This window comes from Oenanthe melanoleuca, chromosome 6, assembly GCF_029582105.1.
Source record: "Oenanthe melanoleuca isolate GR-GAL-2019-014 chromosome 6, OMel1.0, whole genome shotgun sequence".
NCBI lineage: Eukaryota > Metazoa > Chordata > Aves > Passeriformes > Muscicapidae > Oenanthe > Oenanthe melanoleuca.
This window is the reverse complement of record NC_079340.1, coordinates 21,715,838-21,739,274: the sequence shown is the minus strand read 5'-3', so window position 1 is coordinate 21,739,274 and position 23,437 is coordinate 21,715,838. Positions and strand designations below refer to the sequence as shown.

Below are 23,437 nucleotides of genomic sequence, written 5' to 3'. Positions count from 1 at the left end.
ATCTGGGCCCTCTCCAGTACATAAAGTGTTACCCTAGGGAGAAATCCCAACCTCCTGGTCTAGGGTCCACAGCAAGGGCTGACTGAAGCCAAGGAAGCTACAACACGTCCACAGACTCTTTTGTACCCTGTCTCTGAGGGGTTGATCACTGACCTGTAGGTTTGTGTGCACTTGGCAATGTACTGCTGCCTGGAGCAGATTGACAGAATAGGTTTTGCTGAAATAACCACCTAAGAAAGAGGATAGTCCAAGGCTGCTTGTGCAAGTCTCAATTTACTGCAGCTGGCCTCTTTCATTCAGACATCTGCTGTGCTGATGGAGAAGGTGCCATGTTCAGAATGGCATTGCCTTGAACACTAGCCACACAGGAACCAGGCAAATCAGCAAGTTAGAGTCTATCCCCGTCTCCCATTTCTGTGTATTCCTTCTGCAAGACCACAGAAGCAGGCAATTAATGGGGCAAGAGAGAAAATCATGCTTCTACTGAGTCCCATAAAGGTCACGTGATTCTATTGGGCCATTTTTACCTCTCACTACTTCCCTGCCTCTGGCATCTCTGGGGCTGTAATGATATTGGGTGTGGCACAAGACTGTGTGAGAAGACCAGTTTGTGCTCAAATGCCTGAATATTTTCTGTTCTTATGGCAAAACGGATGTTGGAGAGACTTGCTGTAGGATCTGCCTTGAAAGTCTTACCTCTGAGATGCCAGACCCTGCCCGGTGTTGAGTGAAATTGTCTGCAGCTCATTAACATCAAAGCATTTTCTCCACTGGTCTGGGCAGCTCAGTAGTAACCAGCAGACAGACCAGAGCACAACTACACTCGGCACTAAGCTTTGCCTGCAAACAATTAACATCAAAGAGGAGACACTGTGAAACAGAGCGAAAAAAATGTTCCAAATGTAGCAGGTTTCATGGATCGTGGGAAATCGGGGGCAGCCAAAATTGTGTCCCAGCTAGAGAGCTTGTGCTGAGGTGTTTTCAGGAGCAAGTACAGGAGTGGCTGCTGGGGTCTGCTGATGATCCTGGCCAGGAAAATGGTAGATCTACTTTGGTTTGAACAAACTTGCCTGACAGTGTGTTGCAGCATATTGCAAGCTCTTGTTTATCAAACTTGGTCAAGCCTAATTCTAGTCTCAAGTCAGATCTGCCCATTGCCGTGGTAGTTTCACTTAGCTTCACTCAGATGCCAGTCTCACTGCTCTTTATACCCTTTTTCTCCATCTTCCTGAATACAAAAGTTTTAGTTTGTGATTTTAGATGCTGCTGCTCTTTTATAAAATGGACCTTAGCCCTTTGTTTGCTCCTCTCCACAAGAGGCCTGTAGTATTAAACCACTTTTTTAGATTACAGGACTGTTGCCTTTCTCCAGCTCTCAAATAGTTTCTCCTGCTTTATGTACTGGATCTTCTGGTTCATGCTTTCCTCATCCTCTTCCTCTCTGCTTTGGTGGTGGGCAAGAAATCCAAATTGTTGGTATTTATCACGCTATCAATCTGTGATTAGCCCTGGGGAGGGCAACACATTATGGAAAATAATTAATTTTTATATGGGTCCAAGTAAGGAATTAGAAGCATTATGGTATGTTCAACACCAGAGTAGAACCATGGGGCTGTGTCAAAGAGTTTGCTATCTAAACATCAGTCTAAGAACAGAGGATTGCAAAAAAAATCCAAACCCAAACTAGAACTCCCTAATGTTAGTGCTGGGAGTCCACCCACTCTTCTAGCTGCCATGCAGACTACAGACAGAAGTTACCTGCTAGAGTTTAGACCATTCATGTTGTAATCCCTTTGTTTAGATAATCTACCTCTCAGGGAAGATATACTCCTGTGATTAGTACATTGCCTAACAGATTTATGAACTCAGGCTCTAGTGAGAGACATGCCTGGACTTTGAGTTGAGTGGAGATTCCCCACTTCTGGATATGGAGACATGCAGACCCCAATGGCTCATCACGCTGAAAAAAGGGTGGAGCAAAGACCAGGATATCATCAACAATTGTAATGAGATGCAGCTAAGGGGATCATTCCAGAGTAGGGGTGTCCAAAGAGCTTTCCTACTCTTTGTGGTATAGAAATTCTCCATAGGGCATGCTTTCCCTTTTTTCACTGTTAATAGCTTTCAAGCCAGGACTGGGATTCCCTAAACCTGTCTTCTCTGCTCGTGAAAGCAAACTTCACCTTGCCCTTCTCGCATGGAAGCTGCACCTTGAAATGGGTTTTTGCCTCTTGCTACTCTGGTTGCTCTCTGTTCTGCGAAGTTCCACCTCCTACAGTGAGAAATCATCCCCTGACTTCCTCCAGGAGAGTATTAAGAGCCAATCAATAATTTTTCCTTATACTACCATTGGCCTTCTGTCCATCTTTTCCCCACTGCAGCTTCCTTGGTAGATTGGCAGAGCAAGTACACCTTGGGTTTGCATTCCTTTTGCTGGACTAGCCAAACTGAGCTTTCCTGATCTCCTTTTGTCAGACATGTTCATTGCTCTCCTACCTGCCTGTACCGAGCGCCTCTTGGAGTTCCCTTTGAACAGGACAGGTGGCTTACTGCAGCTACAATAGCACCTGAACAGTAGCTCAAACAGTTCTTTCCCTCCAGGAAATACTTTATCTGGGACATCCTAAAATTGCAGCTGCATTTGAGTAGCCAGCTTTGCACAGCAAACTTTGAGCTCTATGCTTTTTTAACTCCCTAATCATGTGTAGCTAGGCAAGGTGACTCTGGTGGTTAGGGCAGGGAAATAAAGGTTCACATACCTTCATCTCTGCCCTTATGCCAAGAGATGCCACTTTACACTATCCCCTGAGCTTGAAAGAAGCTGGTACCGATGTTCCTGTCCTCCTGCATGGGCACAAGGCAGTGCAATGCCTTCCCTAGACAGTCAATGTATTCCCTGCTTGCTGTCATAACTAGTATTTCTACATTACCAGTACCCTTGAAACATCTGAGCTTACCTGGAGGGAGGGCCTTGTGCTTGTGGTGCAAGTCTGCAGCACAGGAGGTGGCTGTGTCATGGAGCTGTCACTATGGGACCTGCTGGCCACTGCAGACTCACGTGCCTTCCCTTTGCATCACAGCCACCAACAGACCTGGTCGTTTTATAACTGCATGGTGGAGCAGACAAGGAGATTTCATCTCTTCCTGATGGAAAACTATGTGCTCAGGGCAGAAACGTCCCCTCAAAGAGAGATTGCAGCTTTGGGCACAGTGAACCCTCAGGAGTGAGCTGTCCCCTCAGGACACAGTGTACCCTCAGCGGTGGCATGTCCCCTCAGGACACGGTGACCCCTAAGCGGTGGGATGTCCCCTCAGGACACAATGACCTCTAAGAACACGATGACCCCCTCAGGGCGTTCCCGCTCCCTCACGAAAGGCTCCGGGCTTGCACAGCGCCCCCTAACGGACGGGCGCGGCACCGCCGCACGTGCGAGTCGCCGGGGGGCGGGCGGCGCATGCGCGGGGCGGGCCGGGCGCCGAGCGCGAGTGGGCGTGTCAGAGCGCGGCGCGCGCGGCCCTGCCTCCCTCCCTCCCTCCCCCCCGCCCCGCCGGCCGCCACCGCCCCCGCCCCGCCCCCGCCCAGAAGATGGCGAGCCCGTGCGGGCGGCAGCAGTGCTCCATCCAGAGGCGCGGCGTCCGCCACCAGCTCGATTCGTGGCGACACAAGCTCATTCACTGTGTAGGTGAGGGACGGCGGCGCGGCGGGGAGGCCGGGCCGGGCCCCGCGGCGGCGGGAGGCTCCGCCGGAGCGGGGGCCGTGAGGCGAGCGGCGGCGCGGCCTGCGGGCCCGCCCCGCTCCCCCTCCCCGCCGGCCGCCGTGAGGCGCCGCGCCGGGCCGGGCCCCGCCCTGCGCCGAAGGGGGGGAGCCGGGAGGGGGGTCCTGCCCTGCCCTTTTGTGCGGCCCCTGTCAGCGCCGCGCCCGCTCCTCCCCGCTCGGCACGGCCCGGCCCGGCCGCGGCCCCTTCAAACTTGTTTACGGTGGGGCCGCGCCCGGCGGCGGGGAGCGGCCCGCCTGTCAGTGGCCGGGGGCGAGCCCGGGCCGGCCCGCCTGCCCCCGGCCCGGTGAGGCGGGAGGGAGCGCGGCCGCGGAGCCGGCGGGAGGAGCGGCGGGGGAGGCGGAAAGTTGTGGATCGCTGTGCCGGATTGACGCCGTGAATCCGGAGCGGGGCCGTGGGGTTAAAAGGATGTGTGATTGCTTTTCTGTTCTCCCCCCACCTCCTTTTCTTCCCCCCTCCTCCTCTTCTTTGCGCGTTTCTTGTTGGGTAGGCTTCTTGCAATCGAATGTCTGAGGTTTTGAAAAAGAAGTCCCTTTCATCTCGAGTAACTTTTTCCATTCAAAATACACATTTTGCCCTTTTTTCTTTCCCTAGTAAGAAATTGAGACCTTTTCTATGGGTCCCAACATTCACATAAATGTCAGCTCTAGGCCAGTAATTCTGTGTGTGTCTCCAAAGAAAAAAGGTTTGAGAACAGTAGACTGTGAACTTGCAGAGTAATCTTAGCACCTCTCTAGCACATTGGTGTGTTTCATCTTGTTTGGGCTTCTGTTTCTAATTGAGCTCAAATTCTCATTTTATTTTTAAATATGCAAATATGGCCATAATCTGCCAGTGACTGCTCAGCATAGGTAATCTGTAATAACAGTCACAGATTCACTTTAGTTCTTTGGGTGCAGAGTTAAACCTCTTATTGTCAGTTAGCTCAGCATCCCAGTTCATTATCAGGGATTTGAAACACCAATTTTGGTTACACCAGGATGTGTAACTGCTGTCTATATTTTTGGCTTCATCTAAATGTTTAAACTTCTGTAATATAAAAGTGTGCTCTAGATGCTTGTAAACTTCAGATTAACTCAAACAATTAATTTGTTTTATGCATAAAGCAACTGATGGGCAATATGTTACTGAGAAACTCACACTGCATAAAAGTGTTGGGTTTTCCTTCCAACGAATAATTGATGTTTGTAGATTCAGTTTGTGGGATTTTATTTTCATTCTGTCTCTGCAACATTTTTTCCACTTCTGCTTGAACCAGTTTTATTTTACTTCTATCTCCTTTTCTCTATTCCTCTTACCTCAAGCTGCTGGGGCTCAGCTGTTCTAGTCCTCTCTAAACTCTCTATTTGCAGCATGTCACCTCATCTTCCTCTCAGTCCCTGCTGCTCTAGCATTGGGTCCTTGCATCCTCCAGTGGAGCTGTCCTACTGCTCGGAGTTTAACTAGATAGCTGTGAGGAGTAAATTTGGGGGGAAGAAAAAAGGAAGAAGAAGAAAAAAACCAAAAAGGACAGTTTCAAAGCTGTTATAGAAGATATTGTGTTGGGATCAAATGCAAGAATTGTCTCTGTTCATTGTGCTGCTCTCTGGGAAAATCTTGGGTAGCTAGAGAAGTTTATGTCTACAGACTCAAGAAAAGCACTGCGCTACTGAAGTTCTTAGCAACCCTGAGTGCTAAAACTTAAAACAAACACCCCACCTCCACCCCCATTAATACACACCCTGTTCCATTTCCCTAAAGCTATTTAAATTACCAACTTCTGGTGAATTGCTTCTTCTCCTTGTCCCTTGCATATCTGTTCCTCATACCTAAATTTGATACGTTTTCTTCCTCCAAAAGATTTCCTTCTCTGAAAGTCCCTCTGTGTGTTTTTAACAAAGGATCTTGAGAACGCTTTTAAGCACAGAGTTGACTGTGGTTTTTTTGGAGGTAAAGTACAATACCATTTTAAAAAAATAAAGTCCAAAGTGTAACAGTGCTCTGTGACTTTTATCTTGATGGCAGTATGTTGTAAATAGTTTCAGCTTCAAACTGATCAGCTTTATGAGGTTTCAGGACCTGCCTCATTCCTAGTATGAATCTTGCATAAATCGTTGGGTCATGTAAATGTGTTGCCTTTTTTTGTTTTCATATTTTTATGCAATTATAAAAGGTTTATTGCACTTGTCCAGGATCTCCAGCTGAAATTATGTTGCGATCTTAACCCCTTGCTCTAAATATACCTTCGTCATCTTTTTTAAGTGAATTTTGATGATATTCCATGGGATTCGGAAGTAGTCTGTTAAATGAGATAATGTTCTAATTCACCTTTGCTGTTTGTAGAAGTCTTTGAGAATATTTTTCTGTAATAAACAGTCTGCTTTCTAATATTTATGTATCAGTATGGGAAAATCTTTCTTGTAGTAATCAGAAATACTCATTCATATTTAGTTCTGAAAGTAAATGAGGTGTGTGGGATTTTTTGTGTTGACATCATCTCCTGAAAAGTCATTCTAATACCACACTATGTGGCCTTCAGAAAAAATATACCTGTGGTTTGAACTAGTGCATTTGGCAATAAAGATGGCTTAAGTAATTCACTTTCCCCTCTTGTTTCTTGCTTCTGCAGTTGGCTGCTCCCTTGGACTCTGGGTTCATGGCAATTTGTCAAACTAAGCTTGTGCTCTTAAGGGAGCAAAACCACAGAGGGACTGACAGACCACCTGCCCACAAGGAGTCAATTCAGAGGAGCTGTCCTAGCAGAAAACGTCTTTCGGAGGGAGTAGAATAATTTTCTGCTGGTATTGCTCCCTGAACTGGCTGGCAGGTCCAGCTATTACCAGCACTAGCTCAGGGAAGAGTATGAGAATGCGAAGCTGGTGGAAGGGAAAAGAGTGAGAACAAGACAGCAGAGATACAGATAAGCTTGATCTGTCACAGAGTTGCATCTTTGGTTGTCCCAGTGTAGCTTTTTGTGGGAGATAGCTCAGGGAACTGATCTGGCTGAAACCTTCCTTCATTGTCATGCATCACCCCTTTTGGCGAGGAGGGAGATGGTGAGACTGGTGGAGCATAGGTCTGTGAGCAGTTGTGTTGATCAGTGATGAAATTAAGGGAGCAACATGCATGGCCTGGAGGTGGAAGGAAGTGTGGAGAAAGGGTGTCTGAGCTCTCTTAGCAATGTGTTGTAATGGGACTGTGGAACCACAGAGCAGGGGTAGCTGGCACTGGTGCCTGGATCTTGGTGCCCTGGTAGGACTTTGTAGAGACAGTGTTGCCAGATTATAACTGTCTGATGCTGACATATGTGTTCTCTGTACAGTCTGGAGTGTTAACATTTTTTTCAGTGGTCAGAAGCAGATACCTAGACACAAAGGCATGTGGTGATTTTAATTTTTTTTTTGCCTTCTCCCAGCCTCTAATCATCTTGTGCTCAGACATTTGCTGAATTTGAAATGATTGATGAGATTGGATCTGCTAAGGAATGGGGAGTTTGAAGAAGGAAATAACCCGCAGATCCCTGAAACCCTCCTGACACCTTTTATAGAGGCAGTTAATAGCATGGCAGCGCTGCGTGATCACTGGAGTAGCGTGAGGTGATCACATGCATTTCTTCTAGCTGGTGATGCTTGGCCCTTTGTTAAATATTAGCTGTACTCTTGGAGACTCCCTGACTGAATTATGGTCTGTATGGGGGGTGTGGGGGCGGGGAGAGAATGGTTCACTACTCTTCAGCAGTGTTTCTGGTTTTGGGAGCAAAATGAGGATTTCAAGGAAAAAACCTGTAACATCCTCATAAGATTTCCAATCATCTTGAGCTCTGCCAGTCTTTCATTGAAATGCTGCTTAGCCGTTATGCTGTCAAAATAAACTGAAGCAATTTCCTTTTTTTTTTTTTTTTTTTTTTTTTTTTTTTTAAGTTATTGTTGCTGATTAAATACTGCAACCTAAGTACCTGATCTCTTTCTGTTTAGTTTGTTGTATGATGGTGGTCTTCTGTAACCTTGGATACTTAGGATTAAAGTGTGGATTCTGAGAAAGAAATACGATACATCAGGAAGTGTTAGAATATAATAATAATCAAGAGAAGGTGTATAGCAGTTGAATAATTCTGAAATCTTTATTACTTTTCTTATCTTAATTATGGCTCCTGTATAGCTCCAGCCTGTGTGTGATATGAATTAGCTGCTGCTTCCAAACAGTTAGCTGTGTTATCTGGTTTTGAAAGTAGGCTCGAGTCTCCAAGTGTTTAACGTAGTTCTAGTTCAAAGGTCAGATTGTTTTTCTTTGTTCCAAATTGAGAAAGCTTATTATAGCAGTAATGTTGATGAAAAATAATAATAAAAAGCAAGTTAAAAGTTTAAATGTAGGGCTCTTCTATACTGGTATTTGTTTTAGATGCACCCCAGCCTTGTCCCCAGCAAACGTGTGAGTGGTGCTGTTTGTGTTATCTCAATCTGCTTGCACGTAGCTGCAGCTTGTGGCTTCTTTATTAGTATAAATCCATTGTACAGCAATTTTACAGTATAGAAGCTGAAGGCTTTTTGAAGAAGATCTGTTCTATGCTCCAATATTTCTGCTTGTTGGCAGTATGAATAGAGGGAATGAGAATTATCCTTTTATTACAAAGTTACGCCAGGAAAAGATTGAGACAACTATCATTTAAAAATAAAAATCCTTACTTGGAAGAAGTAAAATTTACAGTTTGATTTTTAGCTTTACTTTAAATGTGCATGGAAGGATGGTATGTGTCTGAAGAGCAGTAGAAGTTGAACTGTGTGGGATGAATCTAGAATCTAGATCTTTTCCAAATACCTCTTTGAATTCACTACAAATCGCTCTGGATTTGTCCTTTCAGGGATGGTGTCAACCAATCAAAAGCATGCTCAAAAAAATTATTGATAATCACTTTGAGTTATATCATCTTGAGATCATCTTCTGATGCCTGTGACATGAAATTTCAGACTAGGCCTAATCATTTGGGGTTTTTTCACATTTCAATAAAAATGTATTTTAATTTGTGTGAGGTAAAACAATCATTGCAAGGTGGGATATTTCCTTCTTGGGATATGTATGTCCTGCATGAAGTATAGGCATTTGGACTTTTTAACTAAGAAATACTGACATTCAAAATTCATCCACTCTAATCTAATCCACAAAATTAATTGCAATCATCCGGTCCATGCATGTAGAAAATAGTAAAAATCCACCTAGATAAAGTATTTTTAGCATTTGTGTTAGGATGTATGTGTTGCAGATTTACAGCTTTGTGGTACAGTACCATTTTAAACAAGAACCTGAAGGACTGTTCTAAAATTTTAAGCTGTTTCTTGACAGTTTGTGCCATATGTTGATGATAGTTCAAATGCTGTTATATATATAAGTCCAGTAACTGCACTTTAATTAATATTGGGTGATAAAAAATCCAATTTCTATGCTCAGTTGTCTAAATCCTTATCATGTGGTACTTTAGTGACTCAATACTCTGCCATCTTAGGCCATCACACATCCAGGCAAGTACTGTCATGTATCTTTATGGGTTTTTTGGGATTTGCTTGGTTTTGGTTTTTATTTACTTGTTTATTTTTCTCTGAGAATTTGCGTTCTTTCATTGGTATTGTAAAATTACAACAAGAATACTTCCTAAAAGTCAATTTAGGCAAGGTTTGAGGAAAAACAGGGATTTAATAGGGTTAAAGAATATTAGCTCTGTCTTACAGGTTGGGGCAGAGCAAACATTACTGCAGTATTTTACAGGAGCCTTTCCAATCTTCTTCCTTACTCTTCTGTGTATACATGTCTTCACTCTTAGGAGGATGAGGCTTTGGTTCTCAAAGGTTGCTGGGATGGATATTTATAACTCTCTGAGAAATACAGAGCTTTGGGGATTTTCTGAGGGCAGGGTTGGATGGGATGGGCTAGGCCAATTTAGGGTTTGCTTCTGTCTAAGAGGGACGTTAGTGTGTATTTTTACTAAACTGAGAGAAGCCTGCAAAATCAGCTAATCTTCTGGTGATATGTAGTAACCTGAGTTATCCTATCTGGGATTGAGATGATCAGGAGAGCTCACCTGAAACATTGACACTCAATGGGATCACATCTGTGGGGGGAAGGGAAGTAGGTAGAATAGCCTACTCCAAAGGCACAGAGTCTTCTAGTTTGTGTCTTGTTTCTTGTAACCATGCTAAAGACTGTGGTTATGTTTGACAGTAGTGCTGTCTAAACTGGCTTAAATAGTCCTCTCTGTTCAAGCATAACTATGTGTGGCAGCTTGGTGAATCAGTTCTCTGACTAGACCTGACTAGAAAACAGTCTTTTTGTTTGGTTGTTTTTCCTACAACATCTGCAGAGGAAGAAGAGGCAGAGAATGAGGAGTTGAGACTGGAGTTCAACTGGTATTGTCATACATGCAAAAATACATCTTTCATTGAGTAGGTGTTAATTTTTGTGTGCTTCATGTTCATTGCAGAAGCAGGAAGATTGAAGCAATCTCCCTCTTCATGCTCTATCCCTGATAATGAACTGTGGGCTTTGCTTTCCTAACCAGTTCCTCTTTAATAAGTTGCAGCTTTATATCTCCTCTCCTTGTATCTACAGGCCTCTGGGGTTTCTCATTTCTCTGATAAATCTATGTGGCCATTTTGGGAAATGAGAGCTTCAGCTTCTTTCTTTTTCTCTTGAAGAGTGCCTTACTCTTATTTCTCTGCATATCTTTAAGTAATTTACCTTTTTCCTTGGATTTAGTTCACCTTCTATGTTGTGTGTAGAATCACGTGATCTTTATGGTGAGTTGACAAAAAAATTGAACTCTAAACGCTAAGGAGGAGATTTGAGTTGCACATCAATGCTGCTGACACATGAAAGATAAAGTAGAGGTTATGGTTTTGCAACATTTCTGCAGAACACCAGTTCTTCTATGGTAAAATTGCTATGAGATGACATCTCCATCTGTTTTTTCCACCCTTCTTACAGAGAAGAGAAAGGATGGTACTTCTTGCATTTTCTAGGAGGGGTGGCAAAGTGGCTGCACAAGGAAGACTTGCAGGAAGACAAAGAATGTTCCTTATGCCCTGAGGACCATGATATTTTATGGGAGGGAGTAGAGGGGGAGAAAAGAGTACTGGACAAGAGCCTAGTATTCATTAACAAAGGAAGCTTTCAGAAGCTGAATCCAGCAGCGTGGAAAGACATCAGAAGCCACCAGACTATCTTAACTCTTGAGCTGAGTTTACTAATGAAAACTTTCCTGGTTGTCTTTGATTGCTATTTGCATACACTTATAGTACAGGTGTTTCAGTGTGTAACTGGAGAGGTGAGTCCATCTGATGTCCTTTGCCCTCTGCTGCTGCAGGGGTGGTCGTTGTGAAAATCGAGTAACTGCTAGAATAGGAACAGGTAGTCAAGAGTCAGAGTCCTTAATTTCTTTATTTCTTTTTTTTGTAGGTTCCCCTAACAAAATGATGTGAAAGCTTCAGCCCACAGCCTGTAATTCCCTGCTCTTAATACTTCAAGGCTGGTTCTTGGTACTGAGGCTCCTGTGATTGTGGTGGGGTCTAGAATGAGTCTGTAGCAGTGTGCTGTTTGGTTCCTCTTGCTGCTGTGTTTGTGTGACCGGAGGCAGCTTGCTGTGTTACCTGTGTAATAAACTTTTGAGTTCAGCCTTGCAAGGACAGGCCCTGCAGCTGTTAAACTCTCCACAGCGATTCATGTGCACAAAGCTCTTTGGTGGTCTGCTTGTGCAGATTAACTTTCAGGCCAGTTTTGAAACTTTGTCACAGATTAGTCAGAGTGATGGAGTGATGTGCTTATGCGCTTCAGATGGGGAGTCTTGTGATCAGCAGAGTTCTCTCAGCTTGTGCCTTGTGACCTGTAGTCTTGGGCTTCTAGAAAAATATTCTTGTATATTTGAATGCAGTAAATGGATTTGCTTTGGTTTAAACAGCAACCTGGCTTACTTCTTGCCTTCTTTGGAAGTTATTTGGTCCTCATTGTGAACAAGTTGAAGATAAGCTAGTGTTACAGGAGACCTTTGTCTCAAGTTTGGTCATCTCCTGGGTTAAGATTTGTCATTGTGGCAAAAATGATGAGAGCTGCTGTCTAGGTGATGCTTTATCATGGTCTTTAGATGTGTTTCTGAAAACGTGCTGTTGTATCCTTTGCATAAAAAAAAAAAATAAATTTCAGAAGTGGATGCTTAACTTACTTTTGCAGAGTGAAATGGAATAGAATAGGAAAGAGTGTAGATTATTTCCTTTTCTGATCTAAACAGACTTTAAAGCAATCTTCTTAAAGCAGTGATTCCATTTACATCCTTCAGAATAGGAGGAGCATTGCTACCTTATCCCTAGCTTTCTCTCCTGTTTTAAAGTCATTAGTGAAAATTAAGTTTATATGATACCAGAATCTCACTTCTGGAGTTTCTCTCAAGGGTCTTCCTTTCATCTTATGAAGAAAAACACCATCTGACAGTGTTTACTTTCAAACAGTGAAAAAACTTTTCTTAAAAAAAACCTACTGCATTTTTTTGTCAGTAATTATTTCTTGATCTAATTGTCCTCTTTGCTAAGTAAGAGGAGTGTTCCTTGCTGGTTTTAAATGTCCTTTGGAAATGTTTTGCTCTTATTTGACTGAAAATTGAAAGTTTCAGTGACCTTAGTGGTTATTCTTTATCTGCATGCGGTGCCTTACTATCTTTCAAAATACTAAAAAACTGAGAAAAAGGATGAGGAAATGTGAGGGAAAAACTAAGTGTGAAGTATTAGTTATGTGTATGTTTAGATGAGTATTCATATTGCAGAATGTGTTGTGTAAGACAAATGCACTGAGTATTTGTCAAAACTAAGTGTCAAAATCTTTTGGAGGGGGAAAAAGTAGTTTTTTCCCTGAAATATTTCCCATGAATGTTTAGTTTAGTCTAACTTATACTTGGTGGGCAAAACTGTATCAACTATAACACTAAATTTGGTATTTCTGGTTATATGCCCAACTACTGCCCACACATTTCTCTTGTTTTTTTTTTTTACTTTTCTGTCGTCCTTGTCAATCCCATGCATTCATACAAAATAAGAAAAATGTAATCATCTGGGACTGTATGGTAAGATGCTGTGAGAACCTAGTTCTTGTATCTTACAGGAGTATTTTTTACAAACTCCTCACAAAAGTTAATGCCTTGGTCTTGCCTCTGCAGTTTTCCTTGGGTGATGTGCAGTCATTTGGGAATGAATGGCTGTAGTGCTCAGTTGACATAGGCCATGCAGAGGTCCATTTTGCGTATGATCTTTTGAATTCATCAGGGATGCTGCATTTATTTCTTGAACAAGTCTAAACCATTGAGAGAAGAACTGTGTTTTGCCAGAGCTCTCTTAAATCAGTGTTTTTCAGTCTGAAGTTGGCAAGAAGCGACTGTGGAAAAACAAGGCTATTGCCAATAGTTTCAGTTTGTGTGGGGTTTTTATGCTTTTCAGGATTCCATAATTTGAAAATTACTGCTCAAAATTATTTCTTAAATGAGGACTATTTTCCCTTTCTGAAGTGGCTCTAGGTGTTAAGGAGTATGAGTTCCTAACTCATAAGGAGTATGAGATACTTAGTGATCCATTAGATTAGAATTGATTTTTATCTTTTACTTCCTCTTCTCATACTTTGCTATTTAAAAGTATATATTATCCATAAATGGATATCATGGAGGATACTAAGTCTGGAAAATTTCAACTTGAAATCTGACTTCTGAAAAAAGGGTAGAGTGGTGTTAAGTAGGTCTGTTTACAGAACTGCACTCCATGAATGTAGAGCTTCTGTATTTTTCCCTTCCAAGAATCTTGCTATGAAGGCTAAACTCCTGCTAGCTTGTGTTAGATTTAAAGATTTCATTGCATTCCTCCCTTACATGGTTGTGAAAGGAACTTGAAATATGAAGGCCTGAGCATAAACTGATGTAGTCTCTATGCAGTGCATTGGCAGATGCCCTGAAACAACAGGTGAACTACATTCCAGGTCTCAAGAGGACATGGATTTATTTATTTTAATGACTAAAAGGCATTTGGGGTATGGGATGGATGCTAAGCTGTTTGGTAATCCCTTGGTGCACTGCTGTTCTGAGTATCACAACCCAAATAGTCTCCATCCTGGCCCCTGTCCACCTCATTCTTTTTTTGCTAGAACCATAGCTGAGGTCACAGTTTGAGCATGCAAACAGTACAGAATTGAATAGAGTTCAGAGGTTACTCTACTCAACAAGTTACTCAGTTTTAAAATAGATTAAAATTTTACTTCATGTGTTAAAGATGTTGAAGAGCTGTAGTTGACTTTGCCATGGAGGCTGCACTCCTTTCCTGTGACAGATTGGTTCTTGTTCTTAAATCATCTGTTTGCCTGTGACTAATCTTGAATTTTTATCTTTCTGCTGCTTGTACTTTGAAGTGAATTCTGTGCTTCAAATAAGAACAGTGAATAGGACTTTACATTTTCTCAGCTCCTTGTAGCCCAAGGATTGCTCCTGGCCCTAGGATAGGAAATGCCTTATGCAGCTTGGTGTATAATGGGAGGTGCTTGAGAGGAAGGCATCTATCAAGAAGTCGATCACAGCTGCTTTGGTTTATACTTACTGGCATGGTGATGAACTTTAGCAGCTAAATGCACTTGTGATGACACCTCACAAACTTCAGAAAGTAAGCAGTTATTTTTGGAAACTTCTTTCCCCTCAGGACTAAAACTACTAAACCTACTTAAAAAAAGTCTATGCAAAAACACTTTTTCTCAAGAAATTGGCACCTTCTGCTTATCATGTTTGTGGGCATTTCAGCATCCCAACCCTGTATCCCTCTTGATGTTCCTTCTTGTCTGTCTTTCCGTTGTCTGAAGGTTGGCGGGCTTTCTATTGCTGTAAGGGAAGAAGAATACTTATTTTCTATTCAGCTAGGGAAAGAGGGAAGCAATCCTCTGATCTCATGTTTAAGGGAGAAGGATCTTTGCTCTCAGCATGCCATAGTGCTGCCTAGGGGAATCTTCGTGATTCTGCTGGTAAGCAGTAAACAGCTAATTTCTGAGTTGGTTTGTGCTAGCAGACTTGAAGGGTTAAGAGTGTTGAATTTATTGTGCAGTTTTGAGATTCTATTGGTGATGTCAAAAATTTCTTTAATAAATTAATAAATCATGCTCTGAACACTGGTTTGCTGCCCCATAGTCTTGCTGGTGTAGCTCTATTTGGTCTGTTTTTAAGCTGAGTTCTGAAGTAAAGGTTTAATAAGCTTTGACTCTAATGAGAAGTCACAGGTTAGTGTGAGCAGAGGCTATGGGACCTTAGCTGTGTGTGGCCAGAAGGAGATCCATGGATGTGGGCGTGTAGAGGAATCCCTGTAAGGGGCATCCTTGCCTCTGAGCTGGGAACCGTCTGTTCTCAGTGGCAGCGAAAGGACACCAGTGCCTGCTGGAGCACCCCGTGGGTATGTGTGACAAGTGAGGCTCTCCTGAGGACTAATTCCCACTTTCTGTCAGTGTGACAGCCAGTGTGCAAATGTGCTTTGGCTCTAGTGCAATAACTGCCTCACCCTCTGCTGTCAGTCCACACTTGTGTAGGGCTGGGGTCTAAAGTAGCTTGAGTCAGGTGGTCTTGGGAAATTGATCTCTTGCTTCACATGACCTCACAGAAGGTCATAAGCTTACTCTTGTTTTCAAAATGACACATAAAATACTTGTCTGTGGGCTTTCAAACTCCTTGGTAAGTCATTCTTTAACTCAGGTGGCTCCTCCCTGTTAGTTCCTTTTGAGGAACTCTTGAGGAAGAGATGAAAATGAACTAACAGGACATCATAGCCTTGAAATATTGTAAGAGTTTTTCTTCTTGGAACCAGTGAAGGAAAATGAATATATCTTCAAAACTAGGTCTTTTGAAAATCCAAATTTAGCATAAATGAGGGTCAAACTTCACAAAGAATGCTTTTAGAAAAGGAGATAATGAACTTTAATAGCTGTGTAAAGACTAAACTCTTCCGAATACATCTTAAAGCATTTTTGGAGAATGGGCAAAATATTTCCCACTTCATAGAAAAACCAGGTTCAGATAACTAACTACCTGATCTTCCCATCAAAGAGAAAAGTAAATTCTTTTGAAGCCTTTCCTTATTAACGTTCTAATGTGAAACTTGAGGGGACAGTGTTTAGGGAGGCTTTGGTGGGAGAGGGCAGCCAGGTTCTGGTGGGTTTGTTTTGGTTTTTTGTTTGTTTGTTTGGGGTTTTTAAATTTTGTTTGGTTTTGATTCTGTTTTTGTTGCTTTAAGCTTAAAAAGTCAAATGGGAGTCACAGTGAAAAAGCTATTCTAGAAACATACTGTTTTCAGTTAGAATTAAAGGTTAGGGATGTGCCTAGATAGGTTCTCTGAATCTTTTTTGAAAGGAAATTAACAGAAATGGTCCTCAAGAATATATAATAAAGTTTCTGTTGGCTTTTGAGGCCTGAGTTATTCTTTGTCCAGAATTAAGTTAAACATTATGCTATTTTTAAACTGTATATCATTAAGCAAGTTTCTAGAGGGTCAGATTTCTGAAAACGCATGAAATTATTCTCTTTGCAATGTCACTGTTTTGGTGAAAAATATTGAAATATATTGATTATAGTTTATATACCCTAAAAGTGTTTGTATAAGATGCTATAGGAAACATTAAGTAGACTTTTTTCCTTTTTAAAATAGAGGAGAGGTTATGCTAGAGCAACTGTAATAAACCATTTCAGCCTGATTTTGAAAAAACTGCAAGTCCTCATTTCGGACCTTGCCAAACTGCACCTTTGTGTTGCATTTAGAGTAGGTACAGGTTTGGACAGTAACTCTTACCATAATTTCTGAGAAATCACAATTGTATCTTTTTTAACCTGAATGAGCAGTATGGGATAGTATAGTTGTTTATGCTGACCAATATGTAAGATTATTCAGGAAAGATTTTGGTTCCACCACAGGTAAATAGAATACATGTCCAAGGGATGCATAACAGTAAAAGTGAATTTCTGTGTAAAAACACAGTTCATGGTTGCACAGCAATTTTTACTCTCATATAGATTTAAAATGCTGTAGAAGAAGGATGATCATACCACTCCCTTTGTGTCACTCCCTTCACTTTGTGTAAATGCATTCTGGGTTGGATCAGGAAACTGATCCCTGCACCATCTTGTCGTGTTACTGTGCAAATGCGAGATGAGTGAGCATCTGCGGGGGGTGGGGAGGATGAGTGGGATCAGCTCTTTCAGTGGAGAGGTGGATTTAAACATGGATTAAAGTGCCAGGTGATCAGTAATCATAGCTTCAAAACATTGAAGACATGCTGCAGAATGAACTTTCCTGTTACAGTAACCTTCAGTATGCAGTAATCTGTCTTCTAGTGACTTGGGATAAATGAATTGTGGAGTTTTGTGTTTTCTTACTCTATGCTTTCCATAGTTAATACTTTTTGCACAGTGTATTTTGCAGTTGTACATTTTGCTTGCACATGGATTTTACTGCTGTTTAATTTTTATCACCCTCCTTTTTAATGCACGTGAGTCAGGCAAGCCTAAGTCTACTCCTGATGCTGCCGTCCTAGTCAATATGCCTCAAATTGCAGTAAGTCTTGAGTAGATAAAGATCTTTATCCAATATGTGTTTTTCATAAAATTAACAGGAAGTTACAGAAGAACTGATGCTGTGATGGTGACATTAGGGTCTTCACTAGTTAGCAAAAAGTGATTTTCTTATAGGTATTTCCTTGCTCTGGTTCCTATGACTAATGGTAGTCTAAATTCTCCTTTTGAACTACAGCCAACACACTTTTGAATGTTGGCCTAAAGGAAGAGATTCTCCTTACCTCTTTAGGTAATCTGCGTATTTGGGTATATCTGCTAGGGTACCTTACACCTTAGGTTTATGATGCCAACTGGGGAGATGGGCCAGTGCTGAAACAGCTTGTTTGGGATCAGTGTTCTCCCAATGAGCTGGGGCAATGGGTTTCTAGCCATGGGAACCTCCTGAACCTCAACCTCTCAGTACACCAGACTTCAAAGCATTCTTGGTCTAGTGCAGTATCTTCCATTTTCAGTGAAAACACTCCCCTACCTCAGAGGGATGCATAGATTTCGACTGGGCTTTTAATGTGGTGAGCCAGTCAGGATGCATATTCGGCATGACTACTGGTTTAGGGATTTTGTGTTAACACAAGGTTTAAAGTTGTCGTAGGGCTTCCAAACAGGAGTCATTAGGGGAAAAAGCAAGTAGAGCTAAGGGCAGTTAGCATTTGTGCCGAGTTCATCTGAGATTCATCAGCCAGCTACTCCAGATGGCTGACCAAGCTGCATTCACGAGAGAAAAGTGGAGTAAGAACCACTCCCAGATAACACCTGTTTGCTCATTGAGCAGTAGGTCCCATTGCCTTCCATACCAGCTGTGCGATCTGTGTCCTGGCCTTTCCTGCTAGAGCATGAGTCTGTCCTGCTCCTGTGTGTCTCACCTGTTCTCTGCAGCACACTGTGCCTAAACCTATGGACTACAGAGTATTGTTAACTCTACCTCCTTTCTGCTCTGGTAGGCCTTGATTTTCCAGCATCTTTACTGTAATGTGCATCTCTCATGGTTTTTACTTGCGAGGAGTCCAGTGCAGTTACACATCTGACAAACTGGAGTAATTGCATGCTGTTCTTTAACAGACTTTTAGGCAGCAGTTACGCTTCTACTTCTGAAAAGAGATTTTCTGTGGTTTGCTGGCCATGCTTTTCATGATGGCATTGTTTAAGGCAACTCTTTTTGTTGCCACTTACGCTTTTGCCCATATTGGAATTGGGCTAGTTAAACTTTTGTCTTTACCCTGAACAGCCATTCTCATGTAAGTGAAGTTGTAGAAGTTACTCCTTAAAAAAAAAAAGGAGAGAAGTGAGGGGGGTGTGCGCAAAACCACTTTTCTGCAGTCTCATGAACTTCTACTGGTGTAACTGTTGCAGTGTAGGAGTGGGAATGAGTGATGGAGTAGAGAAGGGAAAGAGCTGCAAAACCTGCTGTTGCTACTGCTCAGGAGACTGTGCTTTGAATCAGTAGGATGATTAAAGTTTGCCTCTATGAATCTGGCCTCATGCTAGCACTGATCTTTTAAAAGGGGCAAAAGATTACAGAGATACTTTGCCCGTGTCCTCTGGGACCAAAAACAGAGATTATTTTTTGTTACATCTGAAGCCTTGCATCTTCCTGAAATGCACTGAGTTCTTCAATGAGATTATCTGATTCTTCATTTTGTACTGTCTTTAGAGTTTGAAGTAATTTAAAACCCAAGCTGCATTTCATGTGCCTTTGGCTTGAGGGATACCTGGCAACTTGTTGCTTAAATCTCCACTGAAATATGCAGGGCTAACCAGTTTCTGTCTGAGATGAGGCAAACTAGTAGAAGCTGTTTTGTTCTTGCCATCATACCAGAAGCAGCAGCTGAAGATGTGCATAGGATGATTTATTTCAGAAATCTCATATCTTAGCAGTTGTCAAGAGGAGGGAAAACCTTCAGTCTTCTGTTTGCTTGTGATGATGGGATGCATAAACTGGAGCTTGAGTCTCCATGCTGGACCTTCTAATATTCAGCAACATGACAGGCAGAAAGATGGTAAAATGTTGGACTTTTTGCTTTGGGGTGGGGTATATTTTACTTTTTTTGTCTGTGGACTGCCATGAGTATGAAACATCTACATGGTTGTCTTGTGGAATCCTTGTTACCAAGAGAAACAAATTCTATAAAATTAGCTTATTCTGTTAATGTGGGAATGAATCAGAATAAATGGTTCTTAGTTAGTGCCAAGAAGTATTTCCTTGAAACAAAGGCTTTGATAATCCTTGAAGATGTATGCTGGTTACTGTAATTTTTACATTTACATTTGTCTGCTGTGGGTGGGGATCCTCTTGCAGCATTTCTAAAGGCAGAGTCCATGCTTTCCTCTTGTTATCTTTGCTGGATAGTGTAGACATCTGCCTTTATGAATGAGTGGATGTCATTCTTGGGGAAAAGTAAATTTAAGGCAAAAAGTAAACGGTGAAGAATTTTTAAAAAAAAATCTTTCTTTTTAGTAGTTGAACTAGCTGTTTTGGTTTCTTTTCTCAAGGACCACAGGAATAAATCTGAACAATGCAAGGTTGAGTTGCACCTGTAAAAATGGATTCTTTTTCTTAGCTTCCTCCTGTTCTGCACAAAGCCACAAGCAGCAGAAGTACTGGAAGAGCCTGCTGCGTAGGCTTATGCTAACCGTATGTTAACTTTGCTTAAAAAAAATTAAACCCTACCTCCTGCAGAACTTGATTTGCCATTGAGAAGAGCTTTCCACTTGCTGGGCGTAAAGGGGAATTTTTCTGTCCCTGGCAATTGTGCAGAGAATGGCTATTGTTATTGGCTCAAAGACTGTAGAAAGAACTTTAATTTCCCTGCTCTGTTTGGTGCCTCTGCAACTCCAGACTATCTTTCAATGCAAATATTTAGCTGACTATCCACTGTTGCTGCTTCTAGGTTCCTTTCATATTACATTTTCTTCCGCTATCCTTGTGGTTCTACATTGAGTGTTTCTCATTTTTCATGAGATGTTTTTGTTTCCACAGTAATTTTATTTTTTCTCTGGGTCATTTATGTATTTGTCTTCGCTAATGTTTGCAACATCTCCGAACATAGTATCCTCTGTGAATTTAACTAACGTGCTGTTTACCCTTTCTTCCAGATCCAGTTTCTGATCCTACTTCCACATTTGGGAGTATGCAAGGGACAAACACATCTCTTTGCGTAGCTTGACTGGATATCCCAAGACTAGGATGTTAGTATATTTAAACGTTTTTTTTGCATTAAAATGTTGCCAGTATCTTAATTGCACACAGACTATTATTTCTTAAATGTAATTAACTTTATTGGCATTTTGCATATTCAGAAGCCTGCTGGTAGAAGCATTCTGCAGTCTTACTAGTGCTTATTGGTGACTTTAAAATGGGTGCAGGAGTAAAAAGAATGTCAGGGTTGCTTTTTAAATGAGCTTATTTAGTGTTAGAACATTAGCACTCATTCTTGAAAATATTGGCTCTTTGTGTAATAAGATTAACTGTAGGTTAATCCATGAACATATAAAATCTTTAGACTATGTTCAAGATAGTTATGAAAGACCATTTCAGACTTCTGAATGCATGAAGAAAGATTTTAAAATACTTGAAATAGTCAAATATCTATAGAAATACTTGCATTGAATAAGTGTTAACAAAACCCAAAATTGCACACTGAAGTCTTTTTCGATTCCTTGCATCGTAGGTCATATTATTATTCTGGGACTCATAAGGAGACAGTTGTCTGGAAGAGTAAACCCTATGCTAAACTATTTTTGCAAATTTGATGATGCAACTTTCTTAAAAATGTGTTTTATGATTGTATCACTATTGCAAAATGAGGTATTGCATGTTCTCTGTTATGTAAGTAATTGTATGGAAGTAATTAGCAGTTCAAAGACAAAGTCAGCATTAAACTATGTGCTGTTTTGAAAAATGTTGGGTTTTTGACTTGGCTACTCTTGGAATGTTCCATGTGTTCAACTACTACTGTATTTAATTGAATTACTTATTAAATACTAACATTAGCAAGTATTGAAAATACTGAAGTCACTAGGGTACTAAATGCAGTGTTCATTGTGGAGCTATGGATTTTGCAGGTTCCTTTCCAGCCTTAGTTTTCCAGTGTGCTTCAGTTCTTTCTCTCCTGCAGATGAAAGGCACCTTCTCGTCATGTGATTTGAATTTCTTTTGGTAAAACTGCTGCTGACCTTCTTGGCTATGATTTTAAAGTGATTAGGTATAGTTTCTCTGCTTAGATTTTAATAGGTACTGTTCAGCTCTGTACATAGGTAATAAATCCATGTAAAATTCTTTAGCTAGGCTACTTTGGAAAAACAAGAGCTAGTGCAAGTTGCTCTGCAACACTTTCTAGTAGCCCACTGCATTTTGTTTTAGTGTCTGATTTCCTTTACTCATACCTCTGGTATTATTGCTGTGGTTTTATAGAAAAATATGTTATGGTTGCTACAATGTGTTCTAGAAGTCTAATATTCCTTGAACTTGGAAATGTCTCTCATTTCAAAGATAACTTTTTTAAAAGTTGGCTATATTTGAAATAATTTTCAGAGTACTTAGGATATAAAATTGATAGTAGTGGGAAGCAGGGCACTCATGTGAAGTGCTTATTAATGCTTCTTGCATACACAGTCATCAGTAATTTACTGTTCCCTCTTTATGCCATACTTTGTTCATTACTTGTGCAAGATAATATTTTTCTTTTAGAGAAATTTATGTATGAAGAATTCTGTAGGGGAAAAAATTACTTCAAGGGAAGATATTTACAAGGTGTCATAGACATCAGCAAACTTGGAATAGTTGTTCGTGCTACTCTAGACTTGTAATCCCTTAGGATCAGATGATTAGGGTGTAGTCTGCAGAAACTCAGTTTGCATCAAATTCCTTTGTTGTTTATATGGCCTTACTGGTGGCAGTTCCTAGCTGTGGATTAGGAAATCCATTTCTGAGATTTTGCTCTGAAATTAAGAAGTTACAAAATTAATTAAGAAGTTACAAAAAGAGCTGCTTGGAATGTAAGTGGACAGTGATACTGATCTTAAAAGCTGAAGCTTCTAGCAAAGCAGCACTCGAAGTTGTGAAGTGTTTCTGGTTTTTTCTTCATATCAAGGCTGTACCATATACTTCAGTCTCTGATGAATTTAGCAATACTACAGAGTAGGCAAGTTTGAGAAGATTTGTGTATAGGTTACCTGGAAAACTTAATTCTGATTTAGAACAAAGTACCAACTTCTGATTTGGAAGGCTGATGTTTCTTCACTTAGCATAAAATAATTGGTTTCAGATCTTCTGATCATCCTAGTGATGATTGTGACTTCATTCTTTGAAAAGATCTGAAGCAGGTCTAGCAGGTTTACTAAGACCTTTTATTAAAATACTAACTGTAAAATTAGAGCAAGACTGGCTGTTATAGAAGTCCTACCTTCAGATGTTTTGTGTTTGTAAGAGTTTGACTGCTTCTAGTTCTTGACTAACTTTGTTTAACTGTTTGCATATCCTGACATTCTGCTGCAACACAGTGGCATTGAGAAACTTAGTGTGCAGGAACTATGAGACTGCTGTATTCTCTCAAGTTCACATCACAAATGATGCTTTGAAGCAAAGAACTTCAACTAGACTGAAAACAAGTGTGTGAGGGTGTAGTGTGGACTCAACCAAAGTACAGTCGATTAAACATTTGAGTAAAGAAGGCCAATAATATTTGCTGTGTTTCAGGAATTCCAGAAGGTCTGGAATAAATGAGATGGAGAAGACAGCAGTATCAAAAAGCTGCATATAACTGCTTGGTTTGAGGAAGACTTAAAGATGATGATAGGAATTGAAATTGTGATGTATATGACTCAGTTAAGTGCCCTATAAGCTGTTAAATATACCCTTAGACACCAAATTCACTGTAGCTATCCAGAAAAGATACTTGGGAATAACTTTGAAATCCTGAATGGCCATCATGAAATCTGTGTTCTCTATCATGTTACTTTTGCATCAACCAAATTCCAAGGGATCTTTTCTGGCTATGATCTTTGGTTCAGATCTAGTAATTACTTCAGATATCTGTCTTTAATCTAAATGAGGGAAAAGCAGTCTGAGAGAGCAAAC

The 23,437-nt window shown here is 41.1% G+C and overlaps 1 protein-coding gene across 7 annotated transcripts in view; it reads left to right on the top strand.

The window, feature by feature from the left end:
• Positions 1–3,503: 3,503 nt before the first annotated feature.
• Positions 3,504–23,437, top strand: part of LCOR (ligand dependent nuclear receptor corepressor) — a 90,902-nt gene continuing 70,968 nt past the window's right edge. For 3 of the 7 annotated variants that reach the window (XR_008840803.1, XM_056494643.1, XM_056494642.1), the window contains exon 1: positions 3,581–3,683. Coding sequence is in view for 4 of the 7 variants with exons in the window: in XM_056494643.1 (XP_056350618.1) it covers positions 3,587–3,683 (97 nt within the window). In the remaining 3 variants the exon portion in view is untranslated. Of the gene's footprint in view, positions 3,684–23,437 lie in introns of all 7 variants that reach the window. The other 4 variants (XM_056494647.1, XM_056494646.1, XM_056494649.1 and 1 more) reach the window with 3 other exon arrangements.